This window comes from Neolamprologus multifasciatus, chromosome 10, assembly GCF_963576455.1.
Source record: "Neolamprologus multifasciatus chromosome 10, fNeoMul1.2, whole genome shotgun sequence".
Taxonomy (NCBI): domain Eukaryota; kingdom Metazoa; phylum Chordata; class Actinopteri; order Cichliformes; family Cichlidae; genus Neolamprologus; species Neolamprologus multifasciatus.
Genome location: NC_140448.1, coordinates 19,586,421 through 19,612,631, shown reverse-complemented (window position 1 = coordinate 19,612,631; position 26,211 = coordinate 19,586,421). Strand labels below are relative to the sequence as shown.

The 26,211-nt window shown below is 38.8% G+C and overlaps 1 protein-coding gene across 4 annotated transcripts in view; it reads right to left on the bottom strand.

Annotated features, from left to right (window-relative positions):
• Positions 1–26,211, bottom strand: part of LOC146510146 (actin-binding LIM protein 3-like) — a 60,277-nt gene that overhangs the window by 20,347 nt on the left and 13,719 nt on the right. For 3 of the 4 annotated variants that reach the window (XM_085174843.1, XM_085174842.1, XM_085174841.1), the window contains exons 3-13: positions 19,172–19,355; positions 17,108–17,220; positions 16,071–16,197; positions 15,644–15,737; positions 15,183–15,270; positions 8,477–8,535; positions 5,792–5,872; positions 5,058–5,219; positions 4,912–4,941; positions 3,984–4,095; positions 3,649–3,750 (exon numbers count right to left, since the gene is read on the bottom strand). In XM_085174843.1, coding sequence (XP_085030969.1) covers positions 3,649–3,750; positions 3,984–4,095; positions 4,912–4,941; positions 5,058–5,219; positions 5,792–5,872; positions 8,477–8,535; positions 15,183–15,270; positions 15,644–15,737; positions 16,071–16,197; positions 17,108–17,220; positions 19,172–19,355 — 1,152 coding nt within the window. The remainder of the gene's footprint in view (positions 1–3,648; positions 3,751–3,983; positions 4,096–4,911; positions 4,942–5,057; positions 5,220–5,791; positions 5,873–8,476; positions 8,536–15,182; positions 15,271–15,643; positions 15,738–16,070; positions 16,198–17,107; positions 17,221–19,171; positions 19,356–26,211) is intronic. The other variant, XM_085174840.1, reaches the window with a different exon arrangement.

Here is a 26,211-nt window from a genome sequence, read left to right as displayed (position 1 = left end):
GCTGTATGGTGATCTGAAAAATCATTAGGGTGGCATCATGGCCTTAATGTGCAATATTGAGTGCAGAGCTGTGAATGGCAAGATTTTTATTCAGGGTAAAATCAAAGTCCAAAATGTTAAAAATCCATAATGTGGCATTAACAGAAATCCAAAATAAAACATGTAAGCAAAGGAAAACAGGAGACCAAAGAAGGTGCATACAGAAAGAAAGGGAACAGGAATATACCATATGTTCTGAACACAGATGGTGGGGAACGAGGTACAGGTGAGAACATACAGGAAGTAAACCTAAAACATATGCTTTTATAACACAAACCCAAGCTCAAAACTACTGACTAGACCTCCAAATCAATGAACTTTTCTTCTCACAACACTGAGGTCATTTTCCTTCACCACACTTGACAAAGGTGAAACGAAGGTAGGTCGGATACGTTTGCCTTGACAGAGATGTTGATTATTAGAACTATAGTCATCAGTATTTATTTTTTTTACAGAAGTCTAGAATTTGCTCAGATACAAGGAAGGAAAAAAAACTGTATTTCCACATTATGTCAACCATCATTCTTTCATCTATATTCTCATTTTCATCTCATACAACTGAAGCTGAACCTTCTGCATCACCTGCCACAGCGACACTTCCTCCTTCAATTTTTCTTCATTAGTTGCACTATTTGTGTTGTTAGCATCACTTGCTTTTCCCCAGAGAGGGACACCATTTCTGGGGAGAACACCAGTACATGAATGCATAGCTTTACACCAACAATTAATGAGTAATCAATATTCATTAAATTACCCTCATGTTTCTTTAAAGATATCATGCAAACTGTATATAAAGGTAAAACTATACCAACCTCCTTCCCGTACAAAATCCCAGTATGCAGTGCACAGAGGAGAGCGGAGGAGTTAAATATTCTGGCTTTCCTTGTTTAACCTCCCCCACCAAATTAGTTGTATACATTTACAGTCTTAAGCACGACAGAAGCTGACAGAACAGGTGATAAACTGGTACTGCAGAGGTGCTGCCTTGCATCCAGACAACCTGACTAACATGCCGAGGTTGATTAATACAGCTTCCAAGGCTTAATACAGGAAAGAAAAGCAGGCGGCACAAGAATAAAGATGAGGGTGGAGAGCAATTAAAGTTGATCCAAATTAAAAAGAAAAAACTAAGAAGAGACAAGAACAGGAAAGTGGCACAACAACATGCCACAGTAAACTATAAATGCATTTTAGCCTTTAATATAACAATAAATAATGAATAAAACAGAAAACATTTCCATTCACACTGTGTGCCACAAATGCAACCAAGTTTGCAACCTTATTTGTATGCACTAAATGTGTATGCACATGACACTCTGAGACACTTTGAATAAAAGCATCCAGCAGATACATTTCGCACTCTGTTGAAAGCAAGCAGGAAGTGCTGTTTCAGGGCTGGCGAGAGGAAAAAAAGCATGAGGAAACACAAATTGAGAAATGGAGTGGGGGCAGGAAGAGGGAATGATGGAGGGAAATCAAATATGCAGCTCATATTGAGAAGAAGAGGCCTTTTATAGTGAAGGGAGCAAAGACAGAGTGAAGCGTTCAGAGAGGAGAGAGGCGTTAAGTTGTTAAAGTGGAGGGTTGATGGGCTCTTAAAGAAAAATTAACCGATATTTGTTGCAAGATGACAGTACTAAAGTACTCGCATGTTACACAAAAGCTGCAAATGAGTAAGACAAAATAGACAAAGAGTGCCCATTGGCCAATGAGAGAGGAGGATTAATACATTTTATGGTTGTTAAAACATCAATGAAATAAGGACAAAGGCAAAAGGATAAAAGAAAATAAAAAAAGATGAAAATGATTGAATTACAGAGAAACTTTCCCCTATCTAGATGATGATGGATGGATCGTGCTCATTAGTAATTAATATCTCAAATTACTTTTTTGTGACTCTTTTTTTGGGGGGGGTGGGGTAGATAAATTGGAACCAGCAAGAAGACTGTTCTTCCATCACAATAATTACTCAATATTCAAATTTACTCTTTAGTTACAGTCATAGTAAAAAGAAAGTAAACCTTGAATTTGAAGGTTTTTACTATCACGACATTATAAAAAAAAAAAAAAGAACATTAACAAAAACAAAAATAGTGCTACCCCTCAGCCTCCCAGATACAGCTATACACCTATCTGAAACTCCTATGTCACTTATCATATTCACAAACTTGGGTGTCGATGTCGCCCACCCGCCCCCTCACCCATGGATCCCCTGAAATCTGTCACCACAAATCAATAAATGTATAAAATTACAGAAAAGGTCTTGTAGCTCAATTTTGATAGTAGATAGTGAAAAAACAGTACATTTTCTGTGTTTTATTATCGATTACTTAATTACTTGTTGTAGTACTAATGGAAATGTAGGAGATATTTATTGAGAGGAAAAACTTTAAAACTTGTGAAAATACAGTTAAAAGTCCAAAAGCAATCCCCTCCTTCACAAAGGAGAAAGCCAATATGGTGGACCGGATTGGAGTCTTTGCTGGGCTGATTCTGGCCCCAGGCCTTGTGTTTGACACCCACGGTCTAGAGCATTCAGATGTATTAACACAATGGCAAGAAAGATAACAGAAGTGCCAGGAAAAAGCTGATTATTTCTAAAAATTAATATTATACCATGGCTTAGGTTTGCATAGGTGAATCTGGAAAATCCTCAATACCTTTGGAACAATGGCTTTTGGACAGATGAGACTAAACTGTGGGTATTTGGCTATAGTGCACATAATGCACCATGTTTGGTAAAAATCAAACACAGCATACCAACAACCAACCATCAAACAACTCATACCAACTGTCAAGCACAGTGGTAGAGGGTGATGATTTGGGCTTGTTTTGCAGCCACTGGACCTGGGAACCATGAACTCCTCTGTATAGAGTTAAATCTGCCTGACAGCTAAAGCTTGAGAGAAATTTGGTCATGCACCAGGACAATAAACGAGCACAGCAGAAAATATATGAGAGGATGGTCGAAAAAGAAAAGAATCTAGGTTGTCCAGACCTCAACCTGAATAAACTGCTGTGGTGGAACTTTCAAAGAGCTGTCCATGAACGAATGCCCGCAAACTTCAATGAACTGAGGCAACGCTGTCAAGCCGAGTGAGCAGAGAATTTACTAACGGTGATTCTACAAGCGACTGAATCATGGACCGTATTTTCTCTTTCACTCACAGCTTCTACATTTTGGCTCAGCTGTTGTTAGTTAGTTGCTTGTTGTCCATCTTAGGTTGTATTTACCTCATTCTAACACCTGCTCAGGACCACCTTATTTTTTATTATGTCCTCATATGTAAAACCTTAGACTTGAGACAGTGTACTTTTTTGCCATGACTATAAAGGATTTTTTTTATTTCAAAAATGATAACAAAATATCAAATTGTTATTTTAATCCAATTAAAACCTGTGTGCATGAATGCAGGAGAACAGCTGCTATAGCTGATATATAGTAATAACAAACTAGGTCCATCAGTGAACTGTGGATTAGTTTTGGTCTGACGTGGTGAAGTTTTGGTTAGTTAACAGGTTAGGGTCAGGATTAGTTTTGGTCTGACGTGGTGAAGTTTTGGTTAGTTAACAGGTTAGGGTCAGGCTACATACACAGTAACGGCCTACCTGGCACATGGAAATGCTTGGGGGCTTGGAAGGTGTTGGTAGGTGTAGCACACTTGGGCTCTGGCTGACTATAATAAGGAGAACTCCTGCCACTTTCACTGCCTGCACTCAACCCAGCCAATCACAATGAGAGAAACCAAAGCATCAATGACCCACATCCACAAACAAGTAAGACAGACAGGGTATTGAAAGATACACTGACAAATAACCCGATGGATTACATGTGCATGCAAATGTGAGTTGCACCCACACAAAGACTTTCTATCCAGGTATTTTTTTTCTCTGTGTGTGCGCGTGCGCGTGTGTGTGTGTCTTTGCTTGAGTGGGAGTATTACCAGGGACATAATAATGCAGTGGGGAGCCTCCGTGACGACTGTGTGCAGGTGAGTCGGTATAGGGGGAGCTGGAGGAACGTCTTGTTCTTAACTCCATGCCATCCAAGAGATCCTGAAAGGAAAGGCTGCTTTAGAGGCTGTCTGAGTAATGTGCTTTAATTTACTAAAGGCAGTAAGGTAGACCACAAGGTTACTTCCACAACACAGTTTTAATCATGCTGACAGCAGTTTATTAACCTACATGGTGCGTATACTGCTGGCAGTCCTAGTGCACAAACATGTGCAGATGTAGTCTAAACACAGACAGTGAAGACTATCACGGTGCCGTTACAATGATGGCACAAATTAAAGAAATACTTGGATGGTTACTTTCCTTCATGCCAAGACTGAAACAATAATATTAGCATATAAATAGATGTGTATTAAATATGAAAGTGGTTAGGTTAGCGTAGCATGTAGACTGGAATCAGAGGAAACATGCAGCCTGATGGGAACAAAATCCACCTACCAGCACTTCTAAAGTTTACTAATTAAGATGGTATATCTCAAGGGTACAAAATTATGTCCCAAAATATCAAACTATGTCTTCTTGTATCCTTTTTTTTTATCCAGTCTGCTATTATTGGTAATTAATTTTCATCAAAATCTGCTTCCAGAAACCCAACATTTTACAGTACCTCAGCTTATCTGCCAATAGCAAGACACTGGTACCATGAGTTTAATGTGTTTAAAGTACTGAATACACTGAAGTAATCAACCTGTTATCATTTTGATCTATTCAAATGTTGCCAGTGTTTGATATCACTCAACTTTACTGTTTTGAGTTCTAAAATTAAAACCGGTTACATCTATTTTCTTTTGTATTTAATACTTTAGAGTAAGGATTACCTTCTCAACCATTACACAAAGAGGTGGGGAGAGTACTTACATGAGAGTATGGTGATAAGGAGCCCAATGACTGGATATGAGGAGAAATAAAAGATATTTGTTACTGTTCATTATTCTTAATATGTTATGGTCAATTTATTTTTACCGGAAGAAATTCAAATAGTGAGTTTGTGCGTGTGTGACTACCTGCCTACGGTTGCATCTCTCCAAAGTGTCATCTGAGAGGTGCGTCTGTGCATGGTCGGCCTGATAAGGAATAATGTCGGGCCGCTGAATGTCATATATGGCTTTAACCCTGGGAAGTGCTGCCACCTGCTTGTATTCCAAAACATCCCCATCACCCTTAGCCTGTTAGAGAGAGACAGGTAGACAGGGATACACATTAAATGAAGACCAAACCATAAGTAGAAGACTGGCTGTAAACAGCCAATCTCGATCACCAACAGAAGAGGCACCCACGGAGACACAAATTCTTGCATAGAAAATCACACATATGGTAGCATACAGGAAGGGAAATGAGGCAATGGTAAACATTCAAGTGAGCAGGTTAAACTGAAATCTTTGATGGGCCAGTAAAAATTTAAACATGACATTAAACGATCTAAGATAGAGCTAAAAAGTGTGCACTGTAAGACAATAACTCTGGATAGGAAACTAAAGGGCTTAAGATAAAAGCCTGCTTATTATAAAAGGCATATTAAGGCTTTAGTAGTCTAGCACTTTGCTTTTAGTAGGCATACAGTAAGGCAGGGAGAGGCAACAGACAGACAAGAAGTCTGCTGAGAGACTGATAGCACAGACCGTCTGAGCTTTCAGGGTCTCTTTTGTGCTTCTGTCTATGCTGGTTATGTTTGAGTGACAGATGTGACTGTGACAGCTGAGGGCGCAACCATGGCGTAGCCATGGTGACGGTTACTCACACAGATGAGCCGGTGAGGAGAGCCAAGGAGAGGAGAGGAGCCTGGAGGAGAAATGGATGCTGTCTCGGAGGTACGTCTCAGCTGGTGGGACAAATGTCAGTGAGAGCAAGAAGGTGAATAAAGTTAGCTTAAATACAACAGTGAGCTTACTCAAAAAAGTGAACCTGGAGCAGTAACTCAAATAATCACTCGTTACAGCCAAGGTATCCAGAAGATCATCTCTGAAAGCACATCACCTCAAACCTTGAGTTGGTTACCCAGTACCACCAGTACCTCCAGTACCACAGGAAACTGAGGCTATAATTCACGTCGGTTCACCAAAACTGGACGACAGACAATTGGAAAACGGTCGCCTGGTAATGAGCCTTGAATTCTGCTCAAACATTTGAACGGCAGGGTGAGAATTTGGTGTAAACAACATGAAAGCCTGGATCCATCCTGCCTTGTATCAACACTTAAAGTGGTATGATGGTCTATGGGGGATATTTTCTTGGCACACTCTGGACTCCATCCTTACTACTCAGCATCAAGCCTCAGTGTGCTAATCTTCTAATAGTACGTTAACACACCAAGTCACACCAAGCTAAAACCACCCCAAAAAGGGTTTCTGGAACATTACAATGAGTCCAGATGGCCTCCACAGTTACCAGATCAACATCCAATCCGGTCGTTAAGTCACTAGACGTCACTAGCCGTGTCTGGGCCTAAACTCCGCTGCAGGTCCATATATCAAACAATCACTATGGCATTACTGAGAGTTAAAAAACTGTCTAAAGTCTTTCATCTTTAATAAAATGATCAGCGTTCTGCTCTACCAGGTGTAACAATTAAGTTTAACATCCAGGCATCCATGAAAACGGAATTTATGACATTTAATGGAGTTAGAAGTTAGCAGGAAGTTAGCTTGCTAGCTTCTATCCAAATACAATATTGCATGTCCTGACTGCGGGGTTTTGGAAACAAATTAAAACGTACAGCTCTGCTATCACTTCCAACGTAAATGAAGACAGAAAACTAAACAGCAGTGACGTTTGTAGGGTTACTGAAGTTGGCTAGCTGGTATATAATGATGTGCTACGTAACCGCTAGCGACACAGCTATGTTAGCATAATATAAACAAGCAAATTTTTTTTCCACTCGATAAAAGTTAACGTGAGTGTTCTCGGTGGTCGGGAACAAATGTAATCGCATGGCAGGATGCTGTAAAAGGACCAAACTTCAGCCAGGAGAACAACTGAGATAATCCATCCACAATACGAGGTTAGTCATTCATATACTGCTGCATGGGCTGGGCTGTAGTTACATCCTAAGGTTTTAAAAACTGAGCTTAAATAAATGATTAGCGGTAATAAAAGCCGAGGGAGGTCAACAGTGATCACTGACTGTTTTAGGAGCTTTTTGAGATTAAATAGAAGAAAATAGAAAACATTAAACATGTTAACAACACAAAAGCCATATTAAACGCAGACTACTTTAGGCCCGGAAGTAGGATTCGTCACGTCATCACTTAACGACCGGATAGATGTGGTAGAACAGGAGATACACAGCCTGCAGGTGCAGCTGCAAAATCATGTATCAACCTTATGATATTAAATGTCAATATAGACCAAATTTAAAATAAAAAAGTAAAATAAAATACTTTATCTAGCCTCTCACTTAAAAAAGTGTGTTTTGTTAATGCTGCTTTTTTGTTTGTAATATAAAGCAAGTGGATGGAGCTTCTCTGCTCACAGCCAGAACTGTGTAATATTATCAATATCCACTCTGTTTGACTTCATACAAAGTCAAGAGGCGGATACCTGACTTTTTCTTCAGTATTAATCTTTCAGGATAGAGAACCACTTTGTACTGAATATTATAGCTGCACACTAACACTTCTGTACCTGTTATGTTTTTACTGTGACAGCATTATTAAGCCAAGTCTTAATCATGTAAGTGTTCTTGTAAATGTTCCTCTATGTGCTGGAATAGCTGAATCTCACTTTTTTTTTCTTGACGTGTTCACTTCTCAGTTGAGCTGAGCAATCATTTGACAACAAATGTTAATTTCCTGCTTTTAACGTCTTGATGCATTCTCAATCATCCAGGAAAATAAATCTCCAAAAGTTGATTCTGTTCATCTGGACGTAGCATTTTCTGGGAGAAACGTTTCGTCACTCATCCAAGAGACTGTGTGTGTGTGTGTGTGTGTAGGTGTGTGTGTGTGTGTGTGTGTGTGTTGTAAAGTTACAACTTCCTCTTCTGCCATGGTGTGATGATTATTATTTGCATGTTCATGATAACACCAGGCTCCGGCAAGAGCTGTCAAAGTGCAGGTCTGCAGCTCTATTTTTGATGAAATGCTTTGAAAAAATACAATAAGACTTTATGAGCCTCTTTGGACAATTTCTGTTTAATAAAGCTGCAATAATAGTATGAAAAATCTGGTGACGAACTATATATTACAATGAAATCTTTTATAAATGAACAGCAAAATAAAGTCTATTTATCCAAATTTTTATATATAAAACTAAATTCGCTGAGGGCAGATTTGAGCACATTTCTTACAATGCTAAGAGCGACATACCTGCTTTTAAAACAACAGTGAGACATTTCAGACACAGCATGAAAGAGAGAACCACTGAGAGGACAAAAACAGAAACAGAGGAAGAGCAGGGGCTTGCAGGTATTTTGAGTAACACTCACCCTCAGTTTCCTCTCCAGCCGAGCTGCTTCTTTACACATGGGGTGCCAAACCTCTGAACCTGCACATACACACATGCGATTTTATCTCAGTTTACTTTGTTTATTGCGTGTGGGCAGCAGCCATACAGTTTTATGGGATCCTATGAAGAGCAGATCAGCTTTTCTCAAGTGCATCAACATCAATCAAAGGCACACACACACACGAGACACTGTGTGTGTGTGTGTGTGTGTGTGTGTGTGTGTGTGTGTGTGTGTGTGTGTGTGTGTGTGTGTGTGTAAGCAGTTTGTCTGAACTGATAAGAGAGGATGTAGCTCTTGTGGTCTCCTACATAGATAAATATCAAGAGGGAAAAATAAAAATTCTGTCCACTCCTTTGTCCAAACTGAAATATCCCAACCATAATTAAACAGATGTTTTTCTCGCAGTAACTCATCTTTTTAGTTTAGCCAACTGTCATCATCTTCACCTGTCATTAATGTTCAGTGACATTCTGAATGGGTGAAAACAATTTAAGACATGTGATCCCCAAATTTTGTTGTTTTTGTCATGTCATCTTTTAGTGACTCCCTATTTTATTTTGAAGGCCTGTCCCTCATGTAGCTCTATTTCCTGCCTTTGCTCATTTCCCGCCATCCTTATTGTCTAATTTAGTTTATATGAACCTTATACTAGCCATTTCCACCTGGTGGGTCTTTAGCCTGTATGACTTCTCAGTCTGTCACTTTATCAAGCTTTTATCCTGCGTCTTCTTTCAGCTTTTATAAAACGACTTAGACTTGGAATTTGCTGCTAACGCTCTACATTGTGTTTTGTTAACAACTTTATGGTCAATAAAGTTACTTTTTGCAACCTGCCTCTTGTTGTGGAAGTTTTTCCACTTAAATAAAGCCTGCAGACGAGCGGTGAGCGGTAGCTAACATTCTTTAATCCATGCACACAACATACAAACAAGCTTGTGGAGCCCCCATGGCCGCGGGACCGACGGTCAGCAGAGTCTCACTGAGCCTAGCATGGCTCTCAGTTAAATACCTTCTCCAGAAACAAAGGCAGTACACAGCTGTTTCACACCTTAAGGTTCACACTCCCTTGCTACTTCCCAGAGTCCACGAAGAGACAAAGACTGGTCCTCTGGAGTTCCTGTTTCCCCCCAACATCCTGACTACACCCCCTACCATTTGTCTTACAGTATGAGTGTCAGACATGTTAATACAATAACATAATGTAATTAATACCTAGGTAAAAGAAATTCCTATACACTCTCTACCTCCTTGTTGTGGTTTTGCCTAAAATGCAACAGATATTAGCATATAAGACACAATAAACAGTACTGCACGAATAACAAGAATGGAACTGAAAAGAATGAACAAGTGAATAATGCTGAACTGCATGTTGTATGTTTCTAATTATGTCCACAAAGTTATTAATATTGAAGTAGAAGCCTTACTTTGCTTAAACTTGGGTTTTTTTCTTCTTGTATTCTATAGCAATGATTTAGCCAGCTGATTTATCATCAACCATATGGAAACTTCTATCGCTGTACTTGATTATAAAAAATACATTCAGTACTTTAGTTTTGCTATCATGTTTTCATGCTGTGCTTCTGTGAATACTTCTCATTGCTTATATTACATTGTAGACTAAAATAAAAACTAAGTACGTTTCAAAATTGTTCCATTAAGGAAGCCAGCATGATTGTACCATCATCCTTTTTAAACAAAAAAGAGAAAGTAAAACAAGTGTTAAAGCGCAAAAATGTTACATCAAATATTGCAGGATGCAACATTATAATTGTGTTGTTGTTTATATTTTTTTGACTGCGTTGGCATAATTGTGCTTTAACAGTTATGGCAAAATAATTTTCTGAATGAAAAAGAAGTGAAGTAATTAAGGGAAAAGAGAAAAATGAGCAACAGTAAACAAAGAGGAGCAGGGTGAACTACAGCGCAAGAGAGGAAAGAGGCAATGAATGAGATCTCGTAGCTCTTATAACAATCAATGTCAGGATGTTATATCCATGTAGATCTGATAATGACAGTAATATATCCACCCTGAGCACACGTGCGCACACACACACATGCACGCACGCACACAAACACACACACACACACAAATAAATGCATGTGTACACACACGCTGCCTATGTATCATTTTTCTTGAGCCCTGGGGCGGTGCAGGCCAGCAAAAAGAACTCAGTTAGTTGATCATGACTCTAATATACAACCACTATCAACACCATAAATCTGCAACACACATACACACACGCACACGCACACACAAAGCAGGAGGCTATGCACGCCCAATAAGTAGACACACCGCTCTCACACAAACACCCACACAAAATCAATAGTGTAGACAGGAACCATGCGTGGTGATTCAGTGCACCCCCGTCCCACCCACGGTCTTCAACTCTGCTGTCGAACAGATGTGTGGCCTTGGACTTGAAATCCTTTTTCTACAGGATGAGGAGAATTTAAATTGTGCAGTGAAAAAGAATTTAGTTTCAAACACAGTGCAAAATAAACTCTGAGAAAACTAGCTGCATGCCTATTTATTTTTTCTTTTAACAATAGTGCCATTATAAAGTAACCTGAGATATTTGGTATTTTTTCCTACATGCAGATGTAGGATGTAGGAATGAAGGCTCTGCTGTCTTTGTACAGACTTTATGCAAAATAAGGGTAATCAGTGGAACAAACTGGCCATGTGATCTTAACTCTATTCAAAAATATGAGGCAAAGGCAACCAGTGTGAAACCCAAGGAAGTAGTATTAACATTTATATATTTCTACCATTTGAAATTCTAAGTGTAGTCTATAAAAAGATATTTAAATATTCAGAAAATTTTCCTTATTGCTGAGCCATGCTGCCAATACAAAGTGTGTACACACTGAGCACATGAAATGCATACTGTATGTCTTTTGAAACTGAGACTACACCGAGTAAAGAGTAAATATATGTGGTTAATCATCAGTTTCTACTTGGAAAGGAACATTTCATTCAAACAAAAACTGATTCTGCCAAACAAAAATGATTCTCTTTGGCATCGCTTATCACTCAGCTGTGGTCAGAAATACAACCCACAGGCATCCAAATACTCTTGTGTAGTCAAAAATTAGTGTGAGCATCAAATTAATTCTTTTCACCATTAAAGTCTTTTTCACTACAATGCTACATTGATTGGCTGTATCCTGAATCAGTGGTTTATTCTGTTAATTTTAATTTAATTTAATAAAACTAACTGACAGCAGCAATCATACCGCTTCTAAAAGATGTGCTTTCTTTTATCACAATTATATTTATGTAATGATGATAAAATGAATTAAAAGACGTCTTTTAAGCAGCGGCCCCAAACCTGAAGGAAATATGTAATACGTCATTTAAACGAAACACAAAAAACACAAAAACACCATGGTCTGCTGCTAATTTTTAAAGAAAGGAAATTAACTAACATTAAATCCAAGTTTTTGTTGAGAATGTTGTTGCGAATGAAGGAAAAAGCAAAGCATAACAGCAATTCGATCCTTTAACCGTTTTGAAGATGCTAGCATCCATTTTTAGTTCATAACCCGGATATGGACTTTTATTTTTATTGCACAAAAGGACGAGATAAATGGCAAAGTGGAAAATGGCATCCAGGACAGAAACAACTGCTTTATGCTGCTAACATAATTTTGGTTCTTTGCAAGCATCCACCAAGAGAGCATGCTAATGCTAAACTAGCCAAGAACCCAGAGTGAAAACCGAGTAAACACTGACCTCAGCAGCCAGACCCTGAACTTCAACACGTAACAAGTAGAGGAGCAAACAGGCTGCAGCCTCCGTTTCTACCTGTTCACATTTCTAAAGCAGAAGGCGATTGCTTTTTTGTTCTGGTTTTCATCTTTGCTTTGTTGCAGCTAGCTTTGGATTCTACTAAGAGAAAGATCTTAGAGATCTGTGTCCTCATTGGGAATTTTAAATATTTTTACATATTGTTATGAAATTAATATAACAAGTAGGATGACAAATTACTTTTTTCTGGGAGTAATCAAGTAATGTACCGCATTACTTTAAAGAAGAATGTCCCGTGTAATATGTGTAATAATGACTTTTTTGAGTGACGACTCCAACACTGATCACAACAAAGAGGGCAAATACCTCAGCAAATATTTGACCTACAACATGCAATTAATTTGCATGAATGTATTTTCTTTACTGCTGCTTAGCAATGATGATGACTCTCGAAACTGAGCCAATGAGAACCTCATGAGAATCGATAAGAGAATCGATAAGGGATCAAATAATGGAATTGGAATCTCTAAATTCTCATCAATTCCCATCCCTAATCCCTACCACCACACAAACCAGTTTTTGTATGCACTTGCACACACCACTTCTTATTCTAGACATGTGTCATGAGATGGATTTCGAGTTTGTGTGTGCATGTACGAGTGGGTGTACGTGTGTGTGTGTCGTAATTGAGTGTGCCTCACGTGGGTGATTGCTCAGGCCTCCTACATGTCTAAAGTAATCAAAAGGAGTGAATGTAACCTTGAGGCAGTTTACAGGAGCTCAGCACACAGACACACATATTAGTCTCAAACACATCTATAAAGAATACAATGTACACGCTTACAGGTATAGATTAAAAAGCTCACATATGTGGTCTTCAAGTACTATATGCAAATGCTTAGTTTTACTGGTGGCTTTGAGAGGTAGAGCAGCAGAATGACAATGAGCTGAAACAGGAGGTGCCACCCTGTGTGGCAACTCTGACACTGTGTCTGTCGGCCACATGTTACGGTACAGCAACTTAATATTAAATTTAAATTTCCCTCCATTAGGCCAAGTGTTCACAATTTTTTTTTCTTGTCCTGTCCTACTTTTTTTTTTTTTATCACTTGCACTATTTTATAATATCTGTTTTCATCTTGTATTTTCTTGGTGTGTATTCCAGCCACCCACTCCGGGTCTGTGTGTGCTCCTTTGGTTACTTCCTGTTTTATTCAGCAGTCTCTTTTCTCATGTGTCCAGTTGGTTTGCTTCTTGTCTTTACTCACTGCTGTGATTTGCTGCTTTTTCCTAATTGTTTTCACCAATTAGGTTCCACTTGTGTATTTAGCCACTGTTTAACCTCAGTTCTTTCTGTGTGCAGTGCACCCATGTTTTTCCCATATGTTCTTCATAGTATGCCTTCCAGTACGTTTGTTATTTGTAAAGTTTTTGTACACATTTTCTGTATTTTAGATTTTTTTTATAATGTTTCACTCCCTGTTTGTTATTTGTATTTCTTCCTTGCTGTTGTCTTCTAGGCAGGGCAGCATCAGCACCAGAGATGCCAGTAGGATCAACAAATTGATTCACAAGGCTGGAACCATCACTGGCAAGAATTAGGAGCCGTTTGAGTCAGTGAGGGACAGGAGGTCACTGAACAAACTGCTCTCCATTATGGACAACCCATCACAACTCCCTCCACTCCACACTACTAAGGAAGCAGAGCTCCTTATCCCTCTGACTGATTCAACCCAATTACCATAAATAACGCTTCAGGAAATCTTCCTGCTGTTCTCTGTCAGACTGTATAAAAACTCTTTGTTCTGTGACAGGTGAACACACCTGTCAGGTATAAGAAATCTGACAATTTTAATACATACTTAGCAGTATTATCATGATATAAATGTTGCATGCTCTTTGAATATGTGGGACTCAAACTAAATTCATCAGATATATACACAACAAGATTTTTCTTTATCTTCATGTATCTCCATGATTGAACTCATTAACTTTAGTCATTGTTATCTGATTTATAAAACAACATTTCCTGGATGATTCAATTTAAAACCTGGTGATGGTAACATCAATTAGGATAATTCTGTCAGTGACAGCTGAGAGTAATGGAAACAGTGGAGGAGGTGAAGGCTGACAGGTAATTGACTCCAACCTCTGTGTGTGACAGAAGAGGGGGATGTGTGGGTTTCTGTGTATTTACCACAAGTGTTATACTTGAGATCAATAACCTATATAATGGCTGTTACCGCAATCTTTTATTAGGTCAAGGTATTGTTCACTGACATTCCTGGTCTTATATACACATACACACACACTCAGACATAAACCCCCAAATCCTTCTCATGCAGTTCTTTGCAGAGGTTTCAGGAAATGAAGCATGGTACATTAGTTGGAACTGAGGACATTTTAGCCAAGTACCAAGATCTAAATCTCAGTCTTATGTCTGTGTCCACCACAGGTGTAAACATACACATACATATACACTTACCTAGATGTAAGTCATTAAATTATTATAAGTATTTGCTTTTGTCCCCAAAAGGGAAGCTTGTCCTCAAAATATGAGTAAACATGTTAATGTCCCCACAACATTAGTAATACCAACACACACACACACACACACACACACACTTCCACAGATGCAGAATCACACAGAGGCCATCTGGATACTTGCAGGGTACTAATTCAATTGAAGCTAGAAGTCTATTTTTATGCCTGTTAACTGTACAAATGCAGAAGCACATTTGTGATTATAGAGACATAAATTCAGACTAAATTGATTTCCTAACAAATATATTCAGACTTTTATATTCAGAAGTTATAATTATTATTAAATGTTAAGCTTTGTTTTATCCAGGTTCAGGTTGATAGTGGAATTTTCTTCCACTTCATACAAGGGAAACTTATTTTGCTAGTTACCACACACAATATCCTGATTACCTGTCAGGTACATTTCTTCTCCTTCTAGGAACATCATGTGACAGCGGGCACATCTCGCACAGCTGGGGTGGTAATGTTTTCCTCCAGCCTGCAGGAAAGGAAAGGAAAATCAGACACAAAATGGCAAAACCAAATGATACAGATGAGAAAACAGGAACAGAGTGGTGATAAGAAACAGAAAAACAATGCAGAGTGAAGAAGTAGGAGAGGCATGATAAGAAAAAAAGATGAATAGTGTGAAGGAGATGGGGAAGTGTTGCTTTGTCGGGTTTCCAAAGCTGCTTCGTCATCAGTCAGCACTTCATTTAAAGAGGGACAGCTGCATTTTTTTGCAGCTTTTTATAGACCAGCTCACACTGACAAGCACAGAACACGCACATTCCCACTGGCATTCCCAGCTGTCTTTAAGCATGCACGCATATTCCCAAAAGCACACATACACAACAGAAAAATGCACTCACCTCAAGTACTTTGCCACTTATGTACCTGTTACAGCTCTCACACCTGATCCCAAACTGACTGTGGTAGTCAGTCTCACAGTAAGGTATCCCATCTCTGAACAGTGAGAAACAGTGAGAAAGACAAAAAGCTCACAGTTTACTCCACTACTATTCATCCTGTAAAGATTTACAAAGCAAGTGCCACCTTTCAATTTAATTTTGATAGTAAATAGTAGAAAAATGAGTAAAAAACAGCAACCTTTCCACAACTTGATGACAAATGTTTTAAACGTCCAATTTTCTAGTACAGAAGTACAGAATTAAAAGTCTGGATACAGGAGGCAGTTTCTGTGCAGTGGCTTTTGATGTGGATTGCTTGAAGAAACGTTTGATATTTGCCCAAACACACCTATGACTGACTTGAGATAGGAAGGATCAAGCCACCTACTTGCTGATGTACTCTCCAGTGAGGGCGCAGCCGCATGTTCGGCATTTAAAACAACTGACGTGCCACTGTCTCTCCAAAGCCAGCAGAGACTGACCCTGTTTGATCTCCTCACCACAGCCGGCACAGTCTGGAGGGGAGGAGAGGGGAGAGGAAAAGCAGGAAGCGCGGTAATGAGAACGCACACATGTACGATAGGAACAGGCAGGAACACTTTGAGCATTTATGCATTTAGCACTCCCCTTTTATGTCCTTGCCTTTCTGCTCTGCCAACCTCTCATCACTTCTCTACCTCCTCCTCCTCTCTTCCTCATCCCTCTCTCCTGTCGTGACAGTCACACTGTCTCTGCCAGATGGAGCTACCAGGACTACCTGAAGCAGCAGGCCACCTTCTGTGTTTGTGGGTATGTTTGGAAGTATCTCCCTGCAGCTACACACCTACAAATATGCTGTGTTTTTGCAGCGTTCAGCAGGTGGACTGTGCAACTCTAGGTGTTCATTTGTAGGGGAACAAACAGTCTTACATGCTGGATGAATCACAAAGATATGAGTCAGTTAAATATCATTAGGCAGGGAAAAACCATAGCTAAAAGCTTTTTTAAAAAAAGATGATCTGGCAAAGTGCTGTAAAATGAATCTTCTTCTGCTTGTGTTAGGTTTGATGAATGGGATTTGATGGGATTTAGTTACACACACAAACTTAAATACTCAAAGCTGGACACATATTTATTTCTTCCATTTCTTTAATTTGTTGGAGTATAAAACACGACATTTTGCTTATTCTACAGGCTAGTAAATGAACCTTTGAGTTGAGTATATTCTATTTAAAACACCATGCATTTCCTTGAAATATTAATAGAAAAATAATTATTACAAAGTAATACCTGCACAGCTTTTGAAGAACTGGATAATGTGTGTTGGCTTATCCTTTATGTCTAGTGAAGAAAATGTGAGATATGTTGTTGCTGTGTATGGTGTTGCACACGTCAGTGAGCGTATATTTTCATTTGTGTGTGTGTGCGTGTTTGTTTGTTTCTTACAGCTTGGTCCGTGGACCTTGACGGGCTTGTCGCTGTTCAGAGAAAGTGAACACTGCTGACACACACACTTTTTCCCACAGAAGGTCACTCTGTCTCCAATTGGAAATGGGCTTCTGAGAAAGCACGCATAAAAAAAAAAACATTTCAGTAATGCCATGCAGAATGCAGAGAGGGCAATACAGAAATTCACAGTTTACCCAATCAGAAAACACACGAAATTCCAATTTGCTTGTACTCCCAAGTTGAACAGTATCGATGTACGTAAGTAGTATTGGTGCAGGTAATTCCAAGTTTCTTTAGCAGAAGTTTCACACAATATTTGCCATTATTTCTGATACCCTTACATTATACATGAAAATTTGTCTTTCCCAGCATTGAAAACTAACATTTAGCAAATTCTTTTTTTACACTGGGACATTTTTAATAACATAAATACTGTCAAAAACTACCATCAGCAGTGTCAGAGGAGTATTTCTGCAGTTTGAATGTAGCAAAGAATAAAACGAGATCTCCAGGCTGATGTCAAAGTTGCGAGGATTAAATGTTGCTCTCAGCTCTGGAAATCTTTGTCAGATTCTCAGTGCGTAACAGTTAAAATGAATAACGCTTCATACCCAGTGAGGTATGGGATAATATTTCAGGGTAAAAGCAGAGGCGAGCACAGAGCCCGTGAGGCAGACACAGGAGCTGTTCTTAAGAAACCAAGAACATTTTAACACACAGCTTACTTGTACACAGTAATGTAAGCAGGCCTCTTCTAAAGTCGTGTGAGAAACAACTACGATGTCTTACTTTTAAAAAAATGCTGCCTTGCCACAAGGGGTCACCACTACGGAAGCGTAGAGCTGCCACCCAGGCAAAAGAAAAATACAAGTGTATCACGTTATAACGTGAAAAGTTTATTGTTCTAACAAGATACTTTTCCTGTTTGTACAATATACTATCATGTTTGTACAATATACTTTTCACGTTTGAACAACATAATATCACGTTCGTACAATATACATAATTATCACGTTCGTACAATATAATTATCACGTTCGTACAATATAATTATCACGTTCGTACAATATAATTATCACGTTCATACAATATAAATATATTGTACGAACGTGATAATTATGTATATTGTAATAACGTGATATTATGTTGTTCAAACGTGAAAAGTATATTGTACAAACATGATAGTATATTGTACAAACAGGAAAAGTATCTTGTTAGAACAATAAACTTTTCACGTTATAACGTGATACACTTGTATTTTTCTTTTGCCTGGGTGGCAGCTCTACGCTTCCTTACACCACAGCAGGCGGCTCTGCAGGTTTAATTTGGCTGAGCTTTACACCAGATGCCCTTCATGACACAACCCCAAAGGGGATCTGTGCCTCCGGCTGGAAATGAAGCAGCATCTTTTCACTTGGCAAGCAAACATGTAAACCACTACACTCAGGCCAGGGATCATTTTTATATGCAGCAGAATTTCAACACAAACATCTTGCAATTATGTTTTTAATCAATCATTTTTTTTTTGAAAGGTTTGCATCTCTGTGTTATGACAGAAAACATTCACACAGAGTAAGTCTGTTAATTTTCTACATAGTTCATTTTGCTCACAATATCTACTTGTTGATCGTCATGTTTAAGCAACTTTAGTTAAGTTGTATTTATGGACTCACAGCACTTCTTTAAGGTTAGAGTAAGATAATCCCCTCGGTTAAATAATACTTTTATGTCATGATCCATAAATCTGCTGACACCAGGAGCACCAGAACACTGAACCTTGCCACTCGAGTAAGTCATCAGACAACCTGTCCTGACCGGTCTTCAATCCCCACTGTGATTATTAAACTGTGGATTTTATTCTTTTTTTTTTTTTTTTTGTCTGATCCCTTCATCTGGATTTATTACTGATCTCAGACAGACTACTACCAAGTATAGATTTACAAGATGAATGCGAGTTCAAATAACTTTTTTTTACTTTGACTGCCTTACTCAGTCAGTCTATCTGTTTGACTATCTGCCTGCCAACATTTAGGTCTACATGAAGAAACACTCATTCCTTACTTGCAGATGCTGCAGACAAAGCAGTCTGGGTGGTACGTTCTCCCCAGGGCAGACACCACCTCTCCGGTGATGTACTGGTTACAGCTGTCACACTGGGTCCCGTAGAGCCGCTGGTAGTCCTTTGTACAGATGTACTCACCAGAGTGGTGGAAGAAACCCGCATGCACCAAGTCACAGCCGCACACTAAACAGAGACACAGAACTTCATTTATCATAAACAGAAGCAAAAAAAAGGATGTATAGTTACAATGTGGCAAGGTTGCTTATGATAGTCATGTTACTGAGGGCAAACTGTCATGACTAATAAAAGAACAGGGTGTCGAGTTGGTCAAATATGTATGTGATCAGTATGTATGATGTTCCACAAGCTGCTGAAGTAATTAAGAAACTTTAATTGACAGCCTTCTTTGACACAATCAACAGTATTAATCCACTTATCCACATAAAGGTTTCACCAGCTGATTTAAAGTCACAATTAATATTCTGTGTGTGTGCGTGCGTGTGTGTGTGTGCGCGTGTACTGTTTGTGGGTGTAGATTAGTACGGTACGAGCTGTTGTCCTTTCTGAGCTCAGAAGGGTTAATACTCTAATCTGCTTTTAGGGATTAGACCAGCGACCATCGTATCTTAACTCATACAGTATGTTATGGTTGTCCACTTCAAATGTTTGGAGTCTCACCCATTATGGAGGCTTCTGACTGGCCTCACATTGTGCATGGAGAACAGCGACTCCAAACACTGAGTAGGAGACACACAGAACTATCTTCAGGAACAAGAAGAACAGGAAGTCCTGCAGCAGATGGTACAGCATCTACAGAACCCTGATCCTAATTTATATTGCTTTTAACTTGCACGTGTTGTGTTTTATATACTACATATGGAATTTTGTCTCTATCTGCATGTGTCCAATTACAAATTACAACTTTAAATACATTTATGTGGAGGGAGAGCTGTGTGATAAGTGCATATCCAGCAAAAAAAAAAAGGCACACAGATAGACACAGTGTTTGCGAGATATACTGGCAGTATGATCTACGGCTTTCATTTAGCTAATACAAAGTCCTTCAGCCAAGTGACTGCTTCTAGTCCGACTGTGTGTGAAGGTTAGGCGGCCTCTGCTCAGCTGGTTGATTAGGCGTTTTAAAAGGAACTGAACAGCTATTTGCTCCAGCTGGAGGGAGCTGAGCCCCTCATCTGCCATCAGTTGTGCTTTATAGTATTTATTACAATATGTGTCAGCCAATGGCTTATATTAACCAAAACTTCTTATGTAGTGGAACCAGTGTAATGATATTTTCCCATGAAAGTATCTAAAAAGAATCAAATTACTGCTATGCTTTCACCTCTGCACGTCTGTCACTGACAGATAATTTGTAACGGGCTTGCCCAGGATACGCTGCATTATCCACAGAGGCAGTATGATGAAACCTTTACGTACTTTAGGTTAGACGACTGAAAGGCAGCCAACGGATCAAGATATCTGACAGTGAATTGAACGTCTAGTCTCTAATTAAGCTAATGGCTCTAAACCCAACAGAGTGAGTGGATCTAATCTGAGCCAGTGTGTTAAGAGGCTCAGACAGATAGAGAGAAGGAGCGAGAGAGATGTATAGAACTGTATAGGAAAGCTGAAGACATCATAAATATGGTAAAGCAACATTAAGTAACAATACGAGTCTGCAGCCAAACTCGGGAATTTTCATTTAAATATATTTAAAGGGTTTTGAAAAGGATCCAACTCGCTTTACAATTACTTTATAACACCTTAAAAGTTAGATTTATATGGTATTGCTGTTCAATATACATTTTATTACAATAATGCCCGTCATCATTTGTGGACTGCTGACCATAAAAAAAGAGTGGAATAATAGTAAACACTACAGAGAACTATGAGAAGTTTATTCAATCCTTATTCATTCAGTGCTTTAGAAATAAATGACAATATTTTAAATGAAGTGTCTGACAAATAGGATCCCAAGTAAAGACAACACACTGACTGCTGCATTTAAACTGATGACTTTTACAGTAAGGTTCATAATTTGTCCAAAACAGTTCATTCTAATTTCTCTCTGACTCGAATTAAAGCACAAAGCTCACACTGTGATAGACTTTTTTGTAACTATTCACAGTGAAGGCTAACAGTCTTTATTTTGTTATTTATTATTTAGTTAGCCTGAAGATTCTCAAGTAAACTTTTGTAGTGTAGGAAAAAAGATAACAATACTGTATTAAGCGTTCTTTGGGTGGGGGTGGGGGGTTCTTTTCTCCTCTGGCAAAGCGGCTGTTGTACAACTTTGAAATGGCAGCCTGACCTTTATCAGTCGGGCTGAGACTAAAGCAGTTCACAGAGGAAGAGTTACAGTTACTGAAGCACTCATTCTCGCACTCATTGTACTCACATACTGCATGTCAAAACAAAAGGCCATTTTTACGTGACATATAAAAGATAAATATTGTCAAGCAAGCAAGTCAACCTGTCATGGTTTTGAGTTTTTAGGATGTTTTGGGATTTTTCTCATTTTTGATTATTTTTGTACTATAGTTCTGCGCTTCTGTAGGTCTTTAGGTTCATTCTAGGTTAAAATGAGTTTTGTGTTTGAGTCCTTTGTTCATGTTCTATATTCCTAGTGCCTCTGAGTTTTAATATCGATTATTGTGGTTCGAGGTTTCTTTTTTATGTTGGTTTCCTTTTGTTTCCAGTCTCTGTTCCTCATTAGGTTATGTAATCTTTAATTATCATCTTTTATGTTCCTTTTCTGTCTCCCCAGTCAGTCATGTCGCCATGTTTGTTTATCTCCAGTCACTGTGTCAAGTTGGCGTCTTAGTCCTGGCATTATTTTTGTTTATTACTTCTTTTTTTTAATTTTAATGGTCCCTCATCTCCTGTGTGTTGTGTTTGGTTTTGGCACCCCTTGTCTCGTTAGTGTGATTGTGTTCAGCTGTGTTCCCTGGTGTTTCCCATTTCCCTCATTACCTGGTGCATCTATATTGTCTGAATCTCTCTTTGCTCTCTTTTACATCATCCATGATGGTTGTGTCTTCTGCAGCACGTTCTCCCAGTTAAGTTGAAAGTTTGAGTTTCCTTTGTTTATTTCTCATGTTGTTTTGTACTTTGTTATAGTTAATAAAGCCACTTTTTAGTTTTCTCCTTTGTGTTTCCCAGTCCTGTGTTTGGGTCCAACTCTGCCGGCCACACAGCCAGCCATGACATAACCATCAGTTTGATATCATTCACTAGGATTCAAAAGACACATACTGTATATAATGTTGATGTTATTGAGGATTTACCAGAGCTGATCCAAACAAACGTAGACGCATATAGATACCTTTCCCTGTCTCCCCCCCCCCCACCCCCACCCCCCCAGCAGACTCAAATACACATCCCATCATTTCTCCCCATGTAGATAACGTTCACACATTCATCACTGTCTCAATGGAAAGCTATTAAGATATAGAGGAAACAGGGAAGAGTGGGAGCTGTTAAGACTTGGCCTCTCCAGAGGCCTCTCTGTTATTTTTGGATTTCAAATCGTAGGCCAGTTTCCAAAAGCTGTTCTCGCTGACAAAAATCAATCCAAGAATTTTATACATGCTGATATCCTTTCATATTTATTTTTCAAATAATCAAGATCACCAGAGAGCATTCAACAAATATTTATGTCATTTTAATATTCACTGGTGAATTTAAACATATTTAAGCCTTTTTATTAGTTTTATCTTACTAGGGATGGCAAAAGCAGTCAGTTTGTAGGTCTAATCCCACTGCTGGTCCAGACTGAAATATCATTTCAATAATATCCACGACAGACCTAATGGCATTTCGATCATTTGTATTTCACTAATGACGGTTGCTGGACATGCACAGCTGCAGCTCTCCCGCTGCCAGCTCAACATAACAACAACAACAACCTTAACTCAAAATCCAGACTTTTAAGCCAGCGAGGTGTGATTGTAGACGCCACGCAGGTGCGTCCATTGCACCTGCCACAGCATCGCAAACCACGCCCCGCCACAATCTCATTAAGTATTGTACAGGTATTTATAGTCGAACTATTTGAACCTGGTATTTAACCAATTCTCCTTTGATGATACTCACATTCAGCCACTGCTTTGGTTTATGACTAAAACACAAACTTATCGTTATAGTGTCAGCTTTGTGTTCAGTGATAACTAGCAATTGTTAGCTTAGTAACAAACTAAACTAAGATAGTAAATACGCTTATCCAGTTTAATATTTGCATGTTATGCACATATCAGCTGCTGGCATATCTTTACACAATGCTTTGCTATTTTTTTGTGAAACTGATATAAACCCACATGGTCCAATCCATGTAAAGAGGACTTTAACAGACTAGGCTTCATGTGCCCATTCAAATCCACAAGCCGTTGGGCTACAGTTACATTGTAAAGTTTTAAAAAACTGGGCTAAAAGACCTGCTGCACATAGTGCTGCACATTTTATTAGCATGCTAGTGCTATTAAAAAGCCAGAGAGCCTGACATTGACCACTGATTATTTTTAGGGGCTTGTTTACATCACATAAAATAAGATACAAAGCATTAAAGTAAGTTAAAAAGACAACGGCTTTAATGAACACAGTAGGACCCAAGACCTGGAAGGAGGGCTGATACATCATCAAGTAGCTCACCATATCTTATAAAAACTTTTTTTTTCTTTGCAGTCATTTCTTTAAAATGTACGCAGATACTGCCACAAAAGGCCCATCCCTATATGTAGTCTTTTAAAATACAAGGGCATGCCTGACCACAAATAATTCCATTGAACTAAAAATTTCATTTGACACATTTACAGTGTAATTATAATAGAAGACGAAAATGTCACAGCAGTGAACTCCCAGAATATAAATGAGCATGTGTTGGCCTGCTACCATCCATTATTCTCCCTCTGTCACATGACATTTTACTCTTTCATGGACAGTCGGAGCAAATCTTCCCACTGCTACTTGAACTTGCTGACTGAGCCTTAATGTTCATATAGGTCAGAGACTTGTCAGGCACTTCTATCCATACCCTGTCAAACAAGACCTTAGGACAATGTGACCTTACCCCTGACACTCCGTGACCCTCACCTGCTGTCCCAAACTGAAGGAGGGTTTTTTTGTTTTGTTTTTTTAATATTTAGACTGCTCTGTGTGATGAATCAGCATTAACCAGTTCCTCCAGGAGCTAAATAAAGCTTGACATATCAGAGAGTCCTATATGCAGTGTAGGCCACAAACGATTATTTTGATAGTCGACTAGACACCGATTATTTTTGCGATTAGTCGACTAATCAGATCATGTATCCATTGAACGTAAAACGTACAGCTTATTGCACCAGCATGCATCTGCTCTTATATAACTATCATTAGCTTACAGCTTTAAGTGTTTAAGGTATGTGCTAACTAAAAATAAAGACAAGATGATAGTTTATTAAATTTTAATGAAATTTGCAGATTGTTTCGGTGAAGTTTAATAAACTCCTTGCTATCTAAAATATAACGGGACACCGGAGTATATTCTCCAGCGTCTCACACTTCTGATAATCAGTTGTCTGCTTGACATTTATTCAGCTGTGTAAAAACTATAACTTTAATCTCAGCCAAACTGATTCACTCAGGAACAAATAAAATACTAAAAAAAGCCAAACAATAACATTTTTAAGTTATCTAAGTGACTTATATATGTTTAACCTGAGTAGCGAAAGACGGCGGTGGGTTTGAAAACGATTTGCCGGGAGTCCGGTGTTCTCACCGGCTCTAGTGAGCCTCGACCTCGGCTAGCTATCGAGCTAGTGGGTAACAGGCGTCTCCCAAAACGTTAGCGCGCTTTTGAAAATATGTGGTGTCTTGATACACTGAGCAGATATTTGAAGTTAACACAGCTACAATCTTGCCTGAAAATATGTTAAACGTTTATTTTGTGACCCAGAAAGAATAATAAGAGTAATATTAAAACTAACTAGCTGCCGCCATTGTTGGAAACTGAGCAGGGCCGCGCTATGAATTCTGGGATAGAGCTACTTCTTCTTCTTCGGGGTTTAACGGCAGCTGAATCCTTGTACATGCAGTGCTGCCATCTTCTGTTTCAGTCTGTTATTACACTCTTAAATACTACTACTTATTCCTGCGTCTTTTGGGATCTTACAAAGCTTCAAACGACGCGTCGACTATTAAATTAGTCGTCGACGATTTTGATAGTCGACGTAATCGTGACTAGTGGACTAATCGTGGCAGCCCTAATGCAGTGACATAGTGTGCACAGTGGAAAATGACTGAGACTGCTTAGTGGTTAAAACTCTTAAGATCACTCTTATGATTAGTGATGGATAATTGACATTATAGATTTAAGTGAACATTGGATTATACATTGGATCCACTAACAGAGACACTAACACATTTCAACTGCCTACAACCATCTGGAGGATCATCCAGTCATAGTGGCACTTTGTCACACTGTTCAGTGTATAAACAGAGCATGTATATACCCGTACGCACTGACAAACACGTAGTTATCAAAGCCATTCATGCAGCCATAATTTGAGCGCTTTCACCTCACCGCAATCTTGGTGTTTTGAAACTTTTGTTGTATCTCTTGTTTGAACAGCGAAAAATAGCGCTGCTAAAGGTTTATGGGCTAGCGAGTTGTCATAAACACATTCGGTAAGACCTGAAGGAAATCACTGACACCAATAATTAGGAAAGTGTGTACTGAGGTCACAGAGTAACGAAGCTGAATGCAGCTTTCCCATAAGTTTGTAACAACCAGGCCACTACACACCAAGTTTAAGGCACTTCTTCATTAGCTTCGCTTTTTCAGGAAGCTACCTTCACCTTTACACAGAGTCCGTGTTTTTACCAGCCCCCAGTGAAATAGCTGTTAGGAATTACATGAAATTAAGACATTTATGACAAAGTATGCAAAAGTCCATAATTTTAATTTTTTTCCTTCTTATGTTAACTTTTATGTTTCCCTAACATTTACATTAACACGCAAAAAGTAGACTTCATTTAGCTGTTTATTTTCTCTGGTTTGAAAACT